The sequence below is a fragment of the Gadus macrocephalus genome, chromosome 1 (genome assembly GCF_031168955.1).
Source record: "Gadus macrocephalus chromosome 1, ASM3116895v1".
NCBI lineage: Eukaryota > Metazoa > Chordata > Actinopteri > Gadiformes > Gadidae > Gadus > Gadus macrocephalus.
In genome coordinates this window covers 7,780,512-7,801,364 of record NC_082382.1, presented here as the reverse complement: position 1 = coordinate 7,801,364, position 20,853 = coordinate 7,780,512, and the positions used below count along the sequence as shown (strand labels likewise).

General features: G+C 45.7%; 2 protein-coding genes across 3 annotated transcripts in view; one reads left to right on the top strand and one right to left on the bottom strand.

Moving 5' to 3' along the window:
- The window catches only part of arhgef25a (Rho guanine nucleotide exchange factor (GEF) 25a), a 51,286-nt gene extending 38,539 nt beyond the window's left edge, over positions 1 to 12,747 (top strand). The window contains exons 6-18 of the mRNA XM_060055278.1: positions 3,338 to 3,462; positions 3,929 to 3,995; positions 4,294 to 4,397; positions 4,624 to 4,693; positions 5,999 to 6,088; positions 6,568 to 6,660; positions 7,171 to 7,221; positions 7,355 to 7,432; positions 7,544 to 7,735; positions 8,171 to 8,351; positions 8,760 to 8,995; positions 9,482 to 9,616; positions 10,735 to 12,747. Coding sequence (XP_059911261.1) covers positions 3,338 to 3,462; positions 3,929 to 3,995; positions 4,294 to 4,397; positions 4,624 to 4,693; positions 5,999 to 6,088; positions 6,568 to 6,660; positions 7,171 to 7,221; positions 7,355 to 7,432; positions 7,544 to 7,735; positions 8,171 to 8,351; positions 8,760 to 8,995; positions 9,482 to 9,616; positions 10,735 to 10,851 — 1,539 coding nt within the window. The 3' untranslated portion in view covers positions 10,852 to 12,747. The remainder of the gene's footprint in view (positions 1 to 3,337; positions 3,463 to 3,928; positions 3,996 to 4,293; positions 4,398 to 4,623; positions 4,694 to 5,998; positions 6,089 to 6,567; positions 6,661 to 7,170; positions 7,222 to 7,354; positions 7,433 to 7,543; positions 7,736 to 8,170; positions 8,352 to 8,759; positions 8,996 to 9,481; positions 9,617 to 10,734) is intronic.
- An 872-nt stretch (positions 12,748 to 13,619) lies between these two features.
- Positions 13,620 to 16,370, bottom strand: sp5l (Sp5 transcription factor-like). Of its 2 annotated transcripts, none has more exons than XM_060064246.1 (2): positions 15,895 to 16,370; positions 13,620 to 15,284 (listed from the first exon to the last, which is right to left on the bottom strand). In XM_060064246.1, exon 2 carries the CDS (start codon positions 15,189 to 15,191, stop codon positions 14,256 to 14,258), a length of 936 nt encoding a protein of 311 aa, XP_059920229.1. In that variant the 5' UTR covers positions 15,192 to 15,284; positions 15,895 to 16,370; the 3' UTR covers positions 13,620 to 14,255. The 2 variants fall into 2 exon arrangements, with proteins under 2 accessions (XP_059920229.1, XP_059920219.1); XM_060064236.1 differs by having other exon boundaries at positions 15,789 to 16,110.
- Positions 16,371 to 20,853: the final 4,483 nt, after the last annotated feature.

Sequence of the window (20,853 nt, the reverse complement as noted above, 5' to 3'; positions counted from 1 at the left end):
TTAGCAAACCAGCCCGAAAACAAGCAACACAACTTTACAATGTATTGCACGCACAGCAAGACTGCAATGCATACATTGGTGACCGGCATAAAGTAGCAATTTAATCAAGTGTGTAAGAGAATTTAAAATCTACATTAAAATGACCAACGTGATACAAATACAAAGAAAATAAATATCTTTTTTTGACGAATAGTACGGTCGGCCTCACTGTACTCGCTCTACTTTCAGAATAGCGAGCAGGACCGACCACAAAGGGTCGTGCCTCAGTGAAATGCTTCAAGAAAGCTGGGAGATTTGCAATTTACGACTTGCACATACCGGTGTACCATCCAAATGGATTGCAGCATTCGATTTTTCAGAGAGATGTAAGACATGTAATAGTTTAAAGCAAAGGGAAAAGTCGAAGAAGCATGATAATCCCTCTTTAACTAAATGGACGTCACACACAGTGATTCACTTATGTTGAAACGTAGAGCGTTTCAAAGGTGGTGGGCCAGCCAACACTGCCACGGTAAGGTGATCAACCGGATAATGAGTAAGGATGTCTGGAATACATCGCTGCTGGCTGAGTCGGGCTGTCAGGCTATGAAAGAGAAACTCACAAACACAGACAGACACAAAACCAGTGGCCCAGCAGAAGAGTTGGATGGTGGAACAAGAGATTGGCATGCATCGAGTTAAGGTTCCAAGTATCGAGGGCCATTTCAAATGAACACAGGGGCTGTGTCAGAAGTAACTAAGGAGGACAAGGACGGAGGGCCTGAGTTGTGATGCATGGTTACATTTAACACACACCTGGGAGAAAACATGGAATTTTACCAAATGGCCGAAATGGGCAAGGTGATGTCACGTCTGAAGAATGACAAAGAGCACATGTGCACACACGCTTTCATTTACCCATCCCACGGTTGCCTGTGGCGATGGAAACACTCAGAATCTAGTGTTTAAAAGGTTCTTCAAGCTGTTAGCTTGGATTAAGAGACTGCACAACAACAGTTACAGAATGTACAAATGGACAAGGGGACAAATGTGAAAAAGCGTTCATTGACGTGTTTAGTGTTTCACCATACAAATTAGGACAAACATTGAAATCTAACTCAAGGCCAGACAATTGCTATGATGACTATAGTTTATTGAGATTTATGAAAACCCTAAAAGTGAAGGAGCGAGTGTCTTGCTTCATGCTTGAGTTCACTATGATGCACGTTCTTGTCCTTTTCCAGTTCAGGAACTTCCTGATAACTTTTCCAAGTTATACTTACCTCATACTGCATGCTAGCTACTGTAATCTGATCCGTCAAAAACAATGGAACATGTTTATTAGATTAATAAAAATGCTAACTGTTGGTAACTGGAAATTGCTTGGAAAGACCTTTGAAGAATTCTGATGAGCAGCTCATGCTTGAACCTTTAATGATATTGATAGTTTGAATGACAGATTCCTATGCAGCCTGTTGAACAAAAGACCCAACCGTCCAAAAAGATACTATCTTAGCTCTTCGTAAAGCTATTGGCCTTGTCATATGACCACTGTTTTTCGAAAAACAAAAACAGTCAGCAGTGAGAGAGAGAGAGAGAGAGAGAGAGAGAGAGAGAGAGAGAGAGAGAGAGAGAGAGAGAGAGAGAGAGAGAGAGAGAGAGAGAGAGAGAGAGAGAGGAGGGAGGGAGAGATCTTTCCTGTGGGCCTGGTTGGAGCACATCTGGAAGTGATCAGGCAGTCAGGGGGAGCTGTCAGGCAGGAGTGTGCCTACGGGGGGCCAGGAGGGTCAGGAGAGCAGAGGGGTTTATGTGGAGTCTCTCTGTCTCTTTCCACTACCCTCAGACACCAATACACACACACACACACACACACACACACACACGCACACACACACACAAACTCACACTCTCTCTCACACACACACACACACACACACACACACACACACACACACACACACACACACACACACACACACACACACACTCAAACTCACACACACACACACACACACACACACACACACACACACACACACACACACACACACACACACACACATACATGCACACACAAAGGAGAAAGTCCTGACCTCCTCCTTACTATGTTGTCTGTTTGTCTCTCTCTATCACCGACTCCTAAAAACGGGCAGACTCAGGGATTAGGTGTGTGTGTGGTGTGTGGTGTGTGTGTGTGTGTGTGTGTGTGTGTGTGTGTGTGTGTGTGTGTGTGTGTGTGTGTGTGTGTGTGTGTGTGTGTGTGTGTGTGTGTGTGTGTGTGTGTGTGTGTGTGTGTGTGTGTGTCTGTAGGGCAGGCAAGTCCTGGAGAATGGAGGAAAGCTACTGGGATTTAGGTGAGGACAGACGGGTGTTCCTATAAGTGCAACCGGTCAGGAGAGTGAACAGAGGAATCTGACCGCAACATTACAGATACTAAAGAGAAAAGATAAACAATAAAATACTAAGTTCACATAATGGGACCATTGTGCTCACAGCTTGAAATTAGTTCTGAGCAAAGGGAAGAAAATAAAAGGGTGTTTATTCAGCTATTAATACTGTTGCATGCTGTCATACCGTAAACAATGTTGTCCATTGGCTCTATTCATCTCACAGGAAAAAGCTGTAAGTTCCAGGTCAAAGTTTGTAATAGGAGTTGTACATAAGACAATGGCCAAGGGATGCTGATGAGACATACTAATATTATAATAATGATAATAGACATTAGTAATGATAATAGTAATGGGTATAATTTTGGGTAATAGGATACTAATATAACATGTTACTATTATCATTGTTATCATTTGTATCAGTATTATTGAACGCCCTCACCACAGCAGCGTCCGCACTCCTCCTAGTCTTTGATGTCGTCTGTGATCTGTTGAGATGTGTGCAGGTTGTATGATGTTGTGTGTTTGGTATCTAGTGGTGTGAAGGATAGAAGGATATATTTTTGCACTCAAACTGTAATATTCCAGTCGGTTAAATGGCAGCAATATCCTTTGCTGCGCTTCTCCCTGAAGTCATATTCCTCTGACGGTAATTGCCGTATTTTAATGTGCCAACTCAAACTGCCATGTGCTCGTAGCGGTTTCAAAGTTCACAGTTACAAAAGCAGTTTCGTTCCATCACTGTTTTCCTTTTACCCGCCCTGATCTCTCCCGACCTGTTATGGGTGACAACCCATCCCGTATCGCTCCATCTCTGTACCTGCAGTCTGTGTCTGCGCTCTCGGGTGACCGTGGCAACCTGCTTCATGATTATTGCTTGCTGCCCCCCCCCCCCCCCCCCACTGCAATAGTAACAGCAGACCATCTACTGGCTGATGACCCAATCCCCTGTGTGCGGCCCCCTTCCCCAGGACACTGAGTCCACCAATGCGGCGCCAGATGACAGCAGCTCTGCCCTGATGGACGACACCTCCAGCCAGTCCTCTGAGGCGGCCTGCACAGAGGAGGACAGGAGAAGCGCCTTAGAGAAAAGCATGTATGCGTTCAGCCCGCCCAAGACTCCGCGACTCAAACCACACTGATGTTGTTTTCGGGGTCGCCTGAGCTCAGGGGGTAGAGCGGTTGTCTTGTAACCGAAAAGTTGCCAGATCAATCCCCAGCTCCTCCTAGCTGAGTGTTGATGTGTCCCTGAGCGAGACACTTAACCCTGACTGCTCCTGACGACAACCATGGTTGACTCTGCCGTCGGTGTGTCAATGTGTGTATTAACCGATGTAAGTCGCTTTGGATAAAAGCGTCTGCTAAGTGCCCTGATTGTAATTGTAATTGTTTTCACATTTGATTCCACTATATTTACAATGTGACACCAATTAAATTTCATCCTTCATCCCGTAATCACAAATGGCAATCATGATATATTTGTTTGAACTACTTATTTAACATGTTACTGGTATTGCACACAGTCGCAATCACAGGTTTGCTTCCCTCTGTTCTCTTTGTAGGTATGTACTGAAGGAGCTGACGGAGACAGAGAAGCACTATGTGTTAGATCTGGGACTCATCGTGGAGGTAAATATGATCCCAGAGGACACAAAAGCCTCCAAATCCTTATGGCCACTGCCATAATTAAATAAAGTAATTAGTCGCCGCAATTCATTTGCATTCTCAATTATTATTTTGAAGGGTATGATGTTGTAATCCTGTAGCTCATTACATCCTTGTAGTGAACTAACGTCTAAAAGACGTCTTTAGCTATGAATGTCATTTGTGCCCTGCTGTGGTCATCAGCTATTCCAGTGAATGGTAATCAATGAACATTTTCTTACAGTCTTTATTCTCTCTCTTTTTTCTCTCTTGTATTTTACAGGGATACATGGCCACCTTGCACTCTAAAGGTGTACCAGACGATATGAAGGGAAAAGATAAAATTGTGTTTGGGAACATTCACCAAATATTTGACTGGCATAAAGAGTAAGTGCAACTATAGTGGACGGCCAGGTCCCTGATGGCCGCAGGATACAGAGCAGTCAGAACAAAGGAGGCAGAACCACACACAGACCATACACAGAATAGGTTCAGTAACTCGTGTGTGTGTGTGTGTGTGTGTGTGTGTGTGTGTGTGTGTGTGTGTGTGTGTGTGTGTGTGTGTGTGTGTGTGTGTGTGTGTGTGTGTGTGTGTGTGTGTGTGTGTGTGTAGCTACTTCCTGGGTGAGCTGGAGAAGTGTTTAGAAGAACCAGAGAGGCTGGCCCAACTTTTTATCAAACATGTGAGTTGAACTGCACTTATGGTCACACTCACACACAAACACACACACACACACACACACACATACACACACACACACACACACACACACACACACACACACACACACACACACACACACACACACACACACACACACACAGGAAGATTTTCAGTGAGACTTTAGAGTCAAGTGCCGCTCACAGGCATAACAATTAGACATATGTTAATCGGTTAAGGGGTGGCACGCAGCCTGGGTGGCAATGTCGTGTTCTTCTACCAACTCTGCTTTCATTCTTCCAGTGGGAAGTGCCAACATGAAAGTCTGAGTTCCTTTCTCTAGCCCAGAGGTCTTTCTTTGCCCATCACCTCTTTTTTGAGCTAATCAAAAAGACTGCTATGCTGATCCAACTTAACAGCCTGGGGGGAATCAAGTGACAAAAACTTAGCATGGTGCCCCAAGCATTGCGCCATAAGTATGGTGCCTTCAGCATGGTGTCCAACCCAGAACATAAGCTCTGGGGACTAAGCTCTAATGAAAAGCAGAGGGGGGTGACATACACCAAGTTAACGAGTGGTGAATGACACAGAAAACCTGCAACCCTCACACACAAACACGCACACACACACACACACACACACACACACACACACACACACACACACACACATGGAGAAACACAGACTTGCACGTCTTTGAACACATGTAAACAAATATCATGTTTATGTCGGTCATGTTACATGTTAAAAAAAACAGCCAGAAAGGAGCGGCTACACATGCAGACATGAACCAGTTTGTTCAACATGCAGCCCTATGTGTGCGTCGGTGCATCCCGCTTCCAGTACCGGGGCTGTTGTTGATGCATGCATGCATGCTCTGCCTCCAGGCCACAGATCTGTGAAACTGGTTGCTAGGTAGAGTCCTGCAACCTCTAAAGAGCTCTCGTTACAAAGAGAACAACCTTGGTGAATTATGCATAACCTGATGCTCACCCACACGTGACATTGTTAGTTCACAACAGGCCCTGGCCAGACCCTTGCCTCTTCAAAGGCTATCTGCCCCCCAATAGAGACCCATGATGATGACTCTTTAACTCAATGAACCAGTGGCTCTGCCTTCCTTTTATCCTACAATGAATCAACGAGAGTTGATAAAACAGAGTTGAATCGTTTTTTCATTCAGAATTTAAATTTCATTGAAAGAAACCTCAGAAAACTTCAATGAGGTAAACATTTGTAAAGACTTTAGTGCTGTTTGCTGGGCGTCTACCGTGTATGGTATGATTTAACATTTGATGTGATCTTCAATCCACGCATTGTGCTGCAGGAGAGGCGTCTGCAGATGTACGTGGTGTACTGTCAGAACAAGCCCAAGTCCGAGCACATCGTCTCAGAGTACATTGAGACATACTTTGAGGTTAGTATTCCATCTCCTCACACACACAACACACAACTCAAAACACTACCACCCTTTTCAAAAAAGCAAGTCGCAAGACACCGGGGTGCTCTTTATAAAAATGTAGGGTCTGCTCTTTTAAAGTACCCGGGCACCAAGGGCAGCAGAAGTAAGTAAAGCTATCACACATTGACCATGGTCCCTGTGTCCTGGTACATACACCTGTATGTACCACCAGACTAGCTAATCTGTGTTATTAGCCTGCTCAGGCCCTTGCATTAAGTCCACAAGTTAATCAGAACCTCTCAAGCATCTTGTGCTTTATAAATAACCACAGGGGGGGGGGGGGGGTCATCTTCACTTACCCACTATCATCACTACTGTTTTATTGGCAACAAATACAATTGAGGCGTTTCTCACGACGTGCGTTTGCTGTGTCATTGGGCTGTGTGGTGCTGACCGATGGGGTGTCTGTTCGTTTGCGTCGTGATGCCCGGCAGGAAGTGAGACAGCAGCTGGGCCACAGGCTGCAGATTAATGACCTCCTCATCAAACCTGTCCAGAGGATCATGAAGTACCAGCTGCTGCTTAAGGTGTGACAACACTCACACAAACACGCACGCAAACACGCACACAAACACTCACACAAACACGCACAGAAACGCGCACAGAAACACAAACACAAAAACACATTCAATGTGCCACCTTCACACATTCATACTTATTGTTGTCATCTACTGTGTTGATATCAGGTCGTTCTAAGGATTTATATGGCCGCATGGGAAATGCATGTCAAATGTTGCACATCTGCCCTCATGGACGAGTGCATGGCAGAAATATCGCAGCTATTTTTGACCAAAGAAAGCAAGGAAAAAGGGTTTAATTACCAAGTGGAAATGCATGCAGCTGAGCCCTTTTGATGTTGTTATATAACAACCATAATTTTGTACACATCTTAAATTATGCCTCTTTTTCCTCAAGAATTCAAATTTGACGACTCAAACAAAGAACCCTACTGATAAATGTTCCTCCAGATGTGGCCACCTTATGCTTACCTATAAACCCGGTATGCTCTGGGAGTCACACTGTGTTTATTTCGACAGGACTTCCTCAAGTATTACACCAAGGCTGGGATGGACACTGAAGAGTTGGAGGTGGGTGTTTGGGACACAACAAAATACTGCTATTTTTACTGTCATAAAAATGGTTCTTAGGTTGAGTTTTGTTTTGGCAAGATCTGCTAAACGACCGCATCACATTCTCTCATTCTGGCTCCTTTCCAAACAGAAAGCGGTGGAAGTGATGTGCTTCGTGCCAAAACGCTGCAACGACATGATGAACGTGGGTCGGCTCCAAGGCTTCGAGGTGAGGCTGGACTTAAGGATATCCTAAAAAAACATATCTCTCGTGGCAGGGCTGAGCTTAACGTGATGCCTTCCTCTGTTTGTTGTTTCGGTCCGTGGTCTGGTGTCCCAGGGGAAGATCACAGCCCAGGGTAAGCTGCTCCAGCAGGAGACCTTCACCGTGATGGAGCAGGAGAGCAGCCTGCTGTCCCGGGCCAGGGAGAGGCGGGTCTTCCTGTTTGAGCAGATGGTCATCTTCAGCGAGCCCATCGACAGAAAGAAGGGCTTCTTACTGCCGGGCTACACCTTCAAGAACAGCATTAAGGTGAGCCTCGTCCACAAGGCACCCACACATACAAACCTTCAAAGTGCATCATGGTGAGCCCTCTCCACCAGGGATCAACACACACACAAACCTTCAAAGTGCATCATTGTGAGCCAACTCCCTCAAAGATGAACACACATACAATCTGCCCAATGTGGAAAATATCAAAAACAACCATAATTTACGGGGTAGCTAAGAAATCCTGTGTAGCTAAGAGTTTAGGACTACACCTTCCCCAAAAGGGTTAGAAATAAGGACATTTAGAGATAAACAGGAGATGTGAAAGACTACAGCTAGCTAACCAAAATCAGTTACACAAGTGTGCGTGGATAGGTGTACAGGAAGCGCTGCACAGCCTAGCGAGGAATGTAATGAACCGCACAGCCGGGACGTCTCCTCCAGACTGATGCTACGGTCTCCTGTGATTCGTTGCAGGTGAGCTGCTTGGGGGTGGAGCCCAGCAAGGACGGCGACACCGCCCGCTTTGTGCTGACGTCACGCAACCCAGACGGGAGCATGGTGCGCTTCCAGCTGCAGGCGCCCTCCGCTGATATCTGCCAGGCCTGGGTCGATGATGTGAACCAGATCCTCGAGAGCCAGCGCAACTTCCTCAATGGTAAGGAAGGGCGGCAATCCCGACAGCCAGACTGGATCATCTGAAGGCACTTCTCAAAGTCTGGACATGGTTCAGACTTGCGGTGTACTTGTATCTGCATGCTGACTTTCAATTTGAAGTATATGGGGTTTATCATTTCAAACTGAGGCTACCGATTTGTTTTATTGTTGGGGGGAGAGCGGGAGAGTGTATTGGTGAGGATGTTTGACTGGCAGCCGACAGGTGCTTGAAGGTGGTTTGACCGCCAGTGCCCGCAGTTTACCTGTAGGTGTCCTTCAGCAAAGGGCTAACCCCTACCTACTGGTTAATCATATGAAACTAAATAACGGTATTTTGAATATTGAAAACACTGGTCCCTGTATATGTATGACGATGGTTTAGAGTCTAAACTTCACCCTGTGATGTCAGCCTTGCAGTCTCCTATTGAGTACCAGCGGCGGGAGAGCAAGTCCAACAGCCTGGGCCGCTGCATCAGACCTCCACTGTCGGCCGCCGCCGGGCTGCGGCCGCACTCCTCGGCCTCCATCGACCGACACAAGCTGCCCTCCCTGCAGTCCCACAACGCCTCCCTCCCGACCCTCTACCTGGGAAGCCAGGCCCACGGCCTGGGCCACGGGCGCAGCGAGACAGGCTCACACCGGGAGGTGAGCTACCGTCTTCTGCCAGCCTCACCTTCCAGCTGGAGGGAGGTTTGACAGAGGGCCTGAGGGTACAGTTATTAGGCAGGTCGACTCCCTGCCGAAAGCTACTGTGTTCTATCACCACTTTTTCACTACCTGTAGGCATTGTTGAGCAAGATGCCTGAATAAACCTGCCCCATAATGATCTGCGTCTGATGTCCTTATAAGTCGCTATGGATAAAATCATCTCTTATATGCCCTTTTATGAGAAGTGAAACGAGAAAAACATGGACGCCCGGAACATTGAGCATATCTCTCACTCTCTATTACATAGTCCTGATTATACATGATTGTGATCAGTATATTGACGTACAAAATGATCCACATGATGACAATTTGTACTGACTGTGGTCCTTTTGGTACTACGGGTACATCGTGAATCAAGAATGTGTGTCACCTATTGTAACGGCATAAGGGATCCAAGATGTTCATTTGATGGATTGTTTTCAGCCTCATGTGGTCCATCCCTGCCCTGCGGAGGGCCAGGCAGTCTGCCCCTCACATCTCCAGCTGGGCTTCACTGACACGCCTACCTGTCAGCTGGTCTCGAACGGACTCTGTGGAACAACAGTGCATGGTGTACAGGTATGGATCAATCAAACAACACAAAATGGCGCACACACAGATGTACCAACATTGGCAGGTATTTTGGCCAATTCACACATGATAAGGCTACTAACCCTACATATGATTATAGCGTATGATAGCATATCAGAACCTTTTGCCTGAAGGGTTTTTCTAAATGGATTTGTCCCTACCAAATGAACATTAAACGAGGCCACAGTTATATCCTCCCGGGGAAATAATAAGCTATTGCAGGTGCTTATTATTGCTACTACACTGTAAGTCTTATTTACTCATTCATGTTAAATACTGAGGACTCTATCTATACTATATGAGGGGACGTAAGGATCTCTTAAGAAGTGTAACACCTCCCCCTGTTGGATGGAAATGTCATCTAGAAAAATTCACCAGTATCAAGCTGCAGCCCTGGAGCCGGGGGCCTGTGCTGTGGCAGAGGGGCCTGTGCTGTGGCAGAGGGGCCTGTGGTGTGGCACAGGCGTTTTGCGTCACAGTCGGCCCCAGGCAGAACCAGTCGAGTTTTTCTTGTTACATATTAATAAAATGATTTATTCATTATAATAATTATTTCAATTTAAATAAATAGGGTTAGGGTTAGTCTATTTTTTTTATTTGGCTTCAGACACATCAGCATCCTGTTCATCTTGAGTTTTATTTACCAAGGGTGCAGGAGTTGTGGTACACAGCAAACAGAACAGGAGTCTGAGCCAGACGAGGTAGAGAAAGAAAGACGCTTATCTCAGAATGTGGATCAGAGTAAGCTGTGAACATCAGCAAAGTAGCAGTAATGTTCTAGGTACATTCCCCCATGTCCACAGCCAATCCAAGTCATCTTGTGTGATGTGCCCTGCTTGCTCCTTAACATCCTTGTCTGCATTCCTTATAAATCACTATGGAAAAAATCCATCCCTAGATGACCAAATAGTTAGGCGTGACTAACTAGTCATACAGACTAGTTAATTGGCATGTTGTAGTTTTCTGTGGACGTTTTATTTATTTTATTTTAGTATTACTTAACTGTCGAGGAGTGTGACATGCCAGACCACCTGCACACACCGTTGTTCCTGTGTGCGCTATGGGCGAGGTTGTAGACGTCGTGTTTCTCCCTGCGTCCCTCGCAGAGGGCCGGGGAGGGGGGCCGCAGAGGGACCCCTGCTGAGGCTGCTGGCCACGGACCCGCACCGTTGTCCGGGCGACGCTCCAGCAACCTGACCCAGCTGGCCGAGGACGACCTATGAGCTCTGAGGGCTCTCTAACCTGTGGTCGTGTGGCGGACACAGAGGACTCTGGCCGACCCTGGGCGTGGTGATACTCAGGCCCCCCCCCCTGCCCGGTGGAGAATGAAGGATCACGTGATGGACGGATCGTCGTTACTATGAACGGACCCTTTTTTGGTTAATTCCTTTTAAAAGAGCAGCTGGTTTTCTGGTGGCTCGACGTTGCCATTGCAGCTGTGTATGGACAGCACGCTGTTGGAGCTGCGTTGACACTATCAACACATACTCTGGATAGTGTGTGCATCCTTCTGTCAGTTTCAGCTTTTACTTATTTTGAGAATGTCTATCTTACTTTTTGTCTTTCAAGGGGCAAGGGGTAAATCCGGTGTGAGATGAAAAAACAAAATCCATTCCTGATTGGGGCTGTCACTGGAGCTTTATGAGTGCATTTTTAAGTTGGTGTGTGAGTGTACAATTCATGTTTGTTGGTCTGTGTGTGTGCATGGTTTATTATTCTGTGTACAGGTTCGGCAGTAGCTTAATGTGCAAACAGTCAGATCGGTTTGGCTGTCAACGCCATCCAATCGATAGAACTTACCATTAATTTCTTCGTCTCGTCACACTTGGACATTGGCTTTATGTCGAGCCAAACTATTAATTTCAAGGGTTATCATGTCATTCCCTCCTCATGCTGTTAGCCTGGTGTTTGCTGTTGGTTTACAAAGGAATGCAAAAGGCAACACTAGACCTAAGGAAGTCTGAAGGGCTGAACTCATTTAAGTTTCAAGGGAAGAAACTTCCTCTGCTGCCTCGGTGTGAGAGAGACGCAATACTCAGATATTCTGTTTGACTAAAGACTGGCTCGGGCCTATTTGATCTGCACCAAATAAAAGGAACGAGGGAGGCCCCTGGAGGTTCTCTGGGGGTGTGGCATCCAGCCCAGAATATGTCTACTCATTGAGAAACTCCAAGCAAAGATAGTGGACGGTCAAAAGCAAGCAGCTATGCGGATAACAATCGGACAAGTCACGTGAAGAGAGGTTGGAATAAGCCGCCCGTCTGAGCACAACACCGATCAGCCCGAGGCCTAATTAGAGGTTCTCCGAAAAGAAAGGCATAGGCTCAAAACTTTTAGATGAAGTTCAATTCGTTTCTGTGGTCATGTCAGATGTTGTCATTTCAAGGTTAATATTTGGAGAAGCTCTCTCCGATTTTCTTTTGTTAGTTTACCCCACAGCGTAGGCCTGCTATGCTCCCCATTTCAACCCCACGTATAGGCTACACAGTTCCACTTTATTCCAACGAATACAGTTTAACGGAGTGTTCTGAAGGATTCTGAAGGATAAGTTATCACTTAAAAATTTCGATTTTTTTTTATCCTTTGCATGGTCTTGTTTCTTTTGATTAGTGCCAAAAACAAAGAGCATGCTTTTCAAAATGCACCGCGTTCACTCCATTGTGCTTATTGCCAGTAACGCATGATCACATGTGGGTGTTAAGGACTTGTAATGTCCACCGGAGTAGGCTGAACTGAAAGAAGAGATGTGCTTTGTTATTCTATCATTGTCAATGGTTCTTTGTGGCCAGTAGAGGTCCCCACAGGGCCGTCACTGGCTCAGCTTGACCTATAAACACACGTCATAATACGATGCTCTCATCATTAAAAAACTCAAATGTTCTAATCAATGAACGCTACTACAATATACCAAATAGAAATATTGACATGAAGGTTTGTCATATTACAGAGCCTGCGTCCCCCTCTTATTCGTTGCATGTTTGATAAAGGAACAAAAACGACAGGGAACCCTTACCGTTACCACAGAACCATACTGACTAAAGACTGAGAATGTTGGTTGATGCCTTCGAGGATCGTAGTAGAATATGTTGTATTGTATCAAATAAAAAAACTTTTTTAAATGAAATTTAATGAGTTGATTAATTTTAAATGGGCTTTATTAATTTACATTAAAGCTTTACATATGCGCCTACTTATTTTACCTGTAAGAATTCATATCGACCATTCCATGGAGTTAATTTATATTTGATGCAACAAGCCATTAGGCCCAGACATACTTCATAAACCAGATGATAAAGTGTTAAGTTTACAATCCCAGAAAATAAAGTAATCAATCTGACAAAAGGGCCAGGTATTTCACTTCATTTTTAGTGCATTACCCCAGCAAAGAAAGTTCAAACAGCCGGGAGACAAAGAGAAGGAACCCCTGGATAGGCAGACATCTGGTTGACTGGCCATTGAATAAAGGCCCATTCTGAGTAGTAAAGCAGGCCATCGTAACCCGGCTGTGATATATGGAGGCTGTGGGAGAGAGGAGTGGTGGTGGTGTCGGTGGGGGGGGGGGCACGGGTATTAACTTTCACAAAGGTGCAAAATCAAAGGGAGTTCCTGTCCCCACCTGGGGGGGTCTGAGCAACAGGGGTCCCATTCACAGGGAATTCCTCCCCTGTGCCCTCTGTTGACTCATCTGTTGACTCAATCCCTCCTCTGAGAGAGAAAACAGTCATTAAAAGCCACATGACGGTGAACTTGATTGCAGGCGAGACTCAGACGACCCCGTCAAAGAGCTGCCGGGGTATTTTCTCTGAGGTGTGAACATCTGAGAACATCTTCTGAGGATCTCCGTCCCACTGGCGAGACAATGGGCCCACATTTTGATCCCGCGCTCTGATTATCATTGAAAGTGTGTTTCGCACGGGTCGGTGGTGGTTATTTAAATGTTTTAAATATTCAGTGGCATTAAGTCAAAGAGTAGAATAGAGAGGAAACTGAATTAGTTGCGTCAAATATGCTGTTTATTAAAATGTACATGCGGCTGTAACTTCAATAGACTTGATCATGACGTATATACATATTTTACAAAGAACTTACAATTAAAATATTTGCTCATACCAAGTGATGTTGTTTCACACGGATAAATACAAGAATCAACAGATTAGATGATTTCGATAAGAATAGACTGTTAATCCAATGTGCTCACATGGACATAATAAAAAGGTCTCACAGATGAAGACGACAAATGGCTTTTTAAAATTAAAATAGAAACCAAATAACCAAATATTTCTTTGATATAGCAAAAGTTTTAATATATGTACAAAAACCTTTTGCAACACTAAGGCATTCAACTTTATTTCACTCGGGCTTGTAATCCTGCATTCTTTTCAATGTTCACAATTCATTTTCAAGTTTGATCTTAACATAATTAATTAAATAGCATGGAAATATCGAACCCTCTTAAACCACAAACTAGGACCATAATAACGTTATAATCCAGGCGTTAAGATCCTAACACGTTAAGGACAGGGAATGAGGCGTGATGCTTACCCCCGTGTACAGCTGTGGCAGAGGACTTTAAATCAAAACAACATATTCTCATCTCCAAGTGTTCAGTGGACCCCCTCCGCCAACGTCACTCCCTCTTGATGTTAGCCAGCAAGGGGTCCGAGGGCGAGGGGTGGCCCGCGCGGCCCTTTCTGGTCTGGTGGGTCTTGACGTGTTTGGAGAGGTGGTCGCTCCTCATGAACCTCTTGCCACACTGCTGGCAGCCGAAGCGCTTCTCCCCTGTGTGAGTGCGCAGATGCCGCTGCAGCTCGTCGGAGCGCGTGAAGCTCTTGCCGCAGAACAGCCAGTTGCAGATGAAGGGCCGCTCCCCGGCGTGCCAGCGCAGGTGGGCCTTCAGGTGGGACGTCTTCTTGTACACCTTGCCGCACTCGGGGATGTGGCAGATGTGCAGCCTCTTCTTCCCGAACTCCAGGCCGCCCCCGTTGGCCTGGCAGTTGGGGCACTTGCAGCGCCGGCAGCGCCGCGTGGACCCCAGCAGGCCCTTGGACGTGCCCTGCAGCAGGGCGGCGATCTGCGGCTGGTGGCCCAGCACCAGCTGGCGGCCCAGGGAGAAGGGGTGGTTGGAGGGGGCGCTGTTGGTCTGGGGCAGGCTCCACCACTGCTGCCCCTCGTCCCCGTGGGCCCCGGGGAGATGGTGCCTCCCCGAGGAGCTCTGGAGGAAGCTGGGGAAGTTCTGGCCCACGGCGTTGTGCTGCGGGTAGTACGGGCCGGTGCCCTGCGGCTGCGCGGGGAGGACCTTGACCGGGGACAGTTCGAAGGAGTAGGACGACGGCGGCTCGGCGGGCGGCGTGAGAGGCAGCTCGTGGTGGTGGTGGTGGTGGTGGTGGTGGTGGCCCAGGCCCGACTGCATGTGTCCGGGGAACTGGACCTTGGGCATGGTGAAGGCCATCTGATGGGCCCCTAGGCCAGAGCTGGGAGCCATGTCGTTGCTCCACAGCTGGAACATCCCCGATGCTGAGCTGACGGAGCCCTCGTAGGGGAACTGGGAGCCTTCGGAGCCCATGGTGCTGCCCACCTGCCAGGCCTGGCTGCAGGTTGTGGCTAGGAACGACAGGGCATTAGGCGCCCCCTCCGGAGAGGAGCTGGGGGTCCGATCCTATAAAGATAAACAAGACCAACACACCACAAAAGTCAGGCCCCCTTCTAGCTCAAAGACTAAATTTAATTACAAAATAAATATATAGCATAACCATCAAAAATACACTTATTTTAAATATTGAGATTAATATTAGGCAACATGTTCTAACTATCTGTATCATAATTAATCTAATGTGTTATAATTTTAGCTTTTAATAAGTAATACTAATATATTTGTATAATAATATTCATATATTTTTTTTATCTCAATCTCGTTTTTTAAATCTCAATATTATGTGTTCCCTTACCCCTTCTCGACCAGGTTAATAGTTATTCAAATTTACTTTTTTATGCGACACAAGTCGCATATTGTAAAGTCCGTGACGCGTAGAGAAATAGATCCATCCTAGATCAATGGATTGGTAACGCGTGTTAGTTCGCTTGTACGCGAATTCAGTTGTGGTTGCTACGGCACCATAAAGGAATAATAACACATAGATAATACAATAATTATTCTACAAACCTGTAAAAAGGTGTGCAAAAAGTTGTCCGTCCTTTGTATTGTCAGTGCAGCCATCTCTTCAATTCACACTTGAAACACGAACGCCGAGAGAAAACTTCTCACTGACCTCTTCAATTATAGCGCTCTACAAGACGAGGTAACTCCGTGGTATCAGACGGCCATTCGGTTTGTTCGACCTGTGTAGTGTGAGCTGGCTACTGGCAGTCCATGCTGTCTTTCATTCAGGAGGAGAGCTCTAGAGCGCGCCGCAGTAAATCCTTCAGATCATCTCAGAGACGCTGCGCTGCATCTTGTCTTTATAGAGAGAAAGAACCTCTCCACGGGGTCCCGTGTGATGCAGGGGGGCCAGTCAATCGAAGGGGGAGGTGGGGGGCTAATCATAATTTCACTCCATTTCAATCAAATGCTGACCATCTTGACGACCGACCCCTCCCCAGGTGATGTGGGAAGAAAAGTCGAGGTTTGTTGAAAGGTGTAATGATATTTAAAATCTCCACTCAAAAGATACCTTCTTTGTTTGTTTAATTGTTTTCCTGCTACACATAATCTACATTTAGGTGTGTTAGTGTTCAGGGCTCAGCAGAAATGCATTTATCAGCAAGCTGAGTACCGTAGTGCTTACCAAGTTGAAAATTATATATAGCTTGCATAATCTTAGGATGTTACACAGGGTTTATCTCCTTGGGAAAATCATGAAGTGGTAATTTACTGGAAGAATGCAGAAAAAAAAACAGCAGTGAATATGTGCCTCATTGAGATGTTAATACACTTCCTATTCAAATAAATAACTATAAGTTAAAAAAAATAAAAAAAATAAAGTTATAATCATTATTTTTGATTATATTTACTATACAATGTATAATTCTCAGAATTGGAAACAACTCATTGATTTCTGACTGATATGGAACCAATTGATAAGGTAAATAATAATACATCAAACACCCCCAAAAAAATCAAATGACAAAAATACAACAGTTCTGTTAGCAGTACTACAGTAAATACTCTAACCATAATAATTACAAACTTGAATTACTGTGATCTCAGTGTATGAAGATGACCCCAAGACTTCAGGAAAGACAGAGGTCTTGGTCCAGGAGTCTGGATGTGAGTGTGTGTGTGTGTGTGTGTGTGTGTGTGTGTGTGTGTGTGTGTGTGTGTGTGTGTGTGTGTGTGTGTGTGTGTGTGTGTGTGTGTGTGTGTGTGTGTGTGTGTGTGTGTGTGTGTGAATGTGTGTGTGTGTGTGTGGGTGTTTACGTGTGCGCTTATATTTGCTTACGTGGGTGTTAGTGTGTATGTGCTTGTGTCAGTGTGTGTTTGTGTGTGTGTGCGTGAGTGGTGTGTGTACGTGTACGTGCTTACGCGTGTATGGGCTTGTGTGTGTGTGTGTGTGTGTGTGTGTGTGTGAGAGTGTATGTACTTGCGCTTCTGTGTGTGTGTGCGTGCTTGTGTGCGTGTATGTGTGTGTGTGTGTGCGTGTATGTATGTGTGTGTGTGTGTATGTGTGTTTGAGAGTGTATGCCTCCATGTTTGTGTTGGGGGTGACACCGTGGCAGGGCAGCACAGCACCCTGCGCACTGTTTTGACTTCACAGGGCTAAGTGATACGGCCGAGTCAGAGCGGGCCAGCTCTAGCAGGTCGAGTCAGAGCGGGCCAGCTCTAGCAGGTCGAGTCAGAGCGGGGCAGCTCTCACTAGCAGGCTGAGTCAGAGCGGGGCAGCTCTCACTAGCAGGCCGAGTCAGAGCGGGCCAGCTCTAGCAGGCCGAGTCAGAGCGGGCCAGCTCTCACTAGCAGGCCGAGTCAGAGCGGGCCAGCTCTCACTAGCAGGCCGAGTCAGAGCGGGCCAGCTCTAGCAGGCCGAGTCAGAGCGGGCCAGCTCTCACTAGCAGGCCGAGTCAGAGCGGGCCAGCTCTAGCAGGCCGAGTCAGAGCGGGCCAGCTCTCACTAGCAGGCCGGGTCAGAGTGGGCCAGCTCTCACTAGCAGGCGACACGTCAAACAGGCGCCCGGCGTGACGGCACTCGCAGGACCAGTTCAAGTCGAGGCCACCTCAGATCTGCTCCATTAAATGCAAATGGGGGCTTAATCTCATTCTGTAAGTCTGTTCACCATTACAATGTTAAGAGTTTACATCCAGGCTGGGAACCTGCTTCTCATGTAAATGTTCACATCAACCCCCCCACCATCCCCCTTTCTAGCAGGGCCTTACCCCCTCCCCCTTAGGAGATTCTTAAAAAGACTTCTACTGACGGGAGAAGCGATGAGGGGGCAAATGGTCACACTGTAGAAAAAGACTAAGATCTATTATCTCTTTACTTGTCTCTGGTTATTTTTCTGGTTAACAGTAATAACTAAGATGTATTTACTCTTAGATCTTGATTTGGTTCAATTGCTAACAGTAATAACTAATATGCATTTGCTCTTGTGTTACTTGTGTTCTGGTTAATTTGCTAACGGTATTAACTAAGATGTATTTGCTCTGTACTTGTGATCTGGTTAAATTACTAACAGCAATAAATAAGATGTATAACTGCTAACACTAATAATTAACATGTGTAACTGCTAACAGTCTTTGCCGCTTTGTCCTTTAGTTGGATGTAATTGTAATTAGGAATTCCAAAATTAATCTATATCCCTGTTTTTATTTCAATTCAATTGATTCTCTTACAAATGCTTTCATCTCCTCCAAATAAGAACCACAACAGAGTCATAGATTGATAACATCCCTTTACTAAAATAAACATATTGAATGCAATTCTTAGAACCCGCCCCTTTTGAGAATGTAAATAAACATGATGTCATTCCCACAGTATTGAGAAATCTTCAGCTAATATCCATGTGAAGCATTTAGTGTAAAAGAAAACAGCCAAAATACTAGCATCTTATTTCACACACACAGACAAAAAAAAACACACACACACAAACACAAACACACACATACACAAACACACACATACGCACACACACACACACACACACACACACACAAACACACACACAAACACAGCAATATAAGCCGCATCTCTCCTTTGCGGGTTATTACGCTATAGCAGAAGTTGTTAATTACCCTGATTCTTATTTCCTGTCCCCTCTCCCCCCGCTCCTCCCCTCCTCCTGCCTCCCTTCCCTCACCCCCTCTCCAACTGCCTCCCAGATGAGGGGCTTTGAAGTGCAAAGTACTCCCTCCTCACTTTGAACTGTGAAAACAATGCTGGTATGATGGTGCTTACCTTCCCCGCGTTACCTCATTTAAATAGACCTGGATACGGCTTCACCGTTTTCAAGGGAAAACTCGTTTGCCGCTGAAAGAGGCCCTCTGTTTATTAACCAGCTGTCAGGAGTCGCTGGTAATCAGGCCTTTATCTCTACTGTGCTCTTGAGGTGAGAGAGGCAGAACTCAGACCCTTCTAAACATTTCTGCCTCTCATACCATATGCAGATATTCACAGACCCATTTTTCTGTCCTCAGACCTGCACATCAAACGTGACTCCATCCCTGTGCTACATGGCAGGTCCACCCTGTTAGACTAGACCTACCCTGAAGCTCTGTGAAACAATGCAGAATATGCTAGTAGCTAGTCAAGCTGTGTGTTTTTATCATGCCTGGGGGGGCAGTTTAAAAGGGCTCACATCACTAAATTCTCCCAGCTGTCAGGGCCATCTGCACTCTAAACGGCGGGCCGTGCAGCAGCGCTGCCTTTGTACTGGTGGCTATATCAAAAAGCTCATTTTACAGCACCGTGTCCACTAAATGGCCCTCATGTGACAAACGTGCTCTAATGGAGAAGACAGGCAGCATGTAAAAGCCTGCTGCTGGTTGTAGGACATTACTTGTAACCCCCTTCACCAAAATGAGACAGGACAAGATGGCACATAATTACCATGACACTGCATCTCACTGGTGACTCACCCCGCCAGCTGGACTTTACAGTGCTGCTGTTGGGGTCCTCTGGTTCTTTAGGAGCCTGTTTCCTGTCTCCTGTAGACTTGCTAGTGAAGGCACTTCACTCTTTATGTGTGTGTGTGTTGTGTTGTGTTGTGTGTGTGTATGGGTTTGTGTGTGTGTTCATATGTGAGTGTGTGTGTGTGGGTCTCGGTGTGTGTGTGTGTTTGCAACTGCATGTGTGTGTTTGTGACTGCATGTGTGTGTTTGTGTGTGTTTTTGATTGTGTCTCTGTGTGTATCTCGGGAAAAAGTGAAGGACTTGCTATGGAGCACAACATAAAGCGACTTTATTATCAGAGCTTGCTGTTTCTTTTACATTGCATCACACTTAGCTGACGCTCTTATCCAAAGGGACTTACAATAGGGGCATTCAAGCATGGAGTTATTACCCAGAAATTGCATTAATCATGCGAGTACGTAACAAGCAATGCTTCAAGTAGCCTATAACATTATCGAAACAAGAGATAGCAAATTTACTTTGCGTTTGTATGATTTTGTATTGACGTTCGAGATAATCCTCATCTGTGGAGCGACTATAAAACAGGCTGATAGAGCCCCCCGTTGTCCACATTTAACCCGGTCATCTTGGGTTTAGGAGCAAGAACCATTGATATGGTTCTCTCCTTATATACCCTTTACCTCAAAGGCAAAAATTGGATGTGGATAATCATTCATTTTACATCTAAATAAGTCAGAAAGAAATATTTTAGAAAGTTACTCTTTTGAAAATAAATATTTCATCGCTCACAGCAATGTAATAAGATAGTTTGTTGTGTATTGCCTAATGTATCACATCTAAACTTTGGATAGTGTTCTGATGTAAGTGAGAAATATCTGAACATTAATTGCAACATCTGATTACAATATTTCCGACCCATTAAGGCAATGGAAAACATTAATAATTGCCATGTTACAACATTGCAGCTCTGGTGCTTTGGAAATATCAATTCCCTATTCTTGCTAATTCTACATCGTTTCGTGTGTAAAAAGTAGGGGAAACAAACTTAATTCCTCCATCTCTTGTCTGCCGGCATGTATGAAAAGCCCAACATCTCTCGTTGGGCAGACGCAGAGAGACAGCACGCACCCCGACGTGTCAAAGGAAACTTTTATCAATACCAAGAA

Coding starts and splice junctions, on each gene's coding strand:
- sp5l (XM_060064236.1), bottom strand. CDS start 15,842: ATGGCTGCACTGACAATACAAAGGACGGACAACTTTTTGCACACCTTT. Junction 15,285..15,788: donor TTTTGCACACCTTTTTACAG/GTTTGTAGAATA, acceptor TTATCTTTATAG/GATCGGACCCCCAGCTCCTC.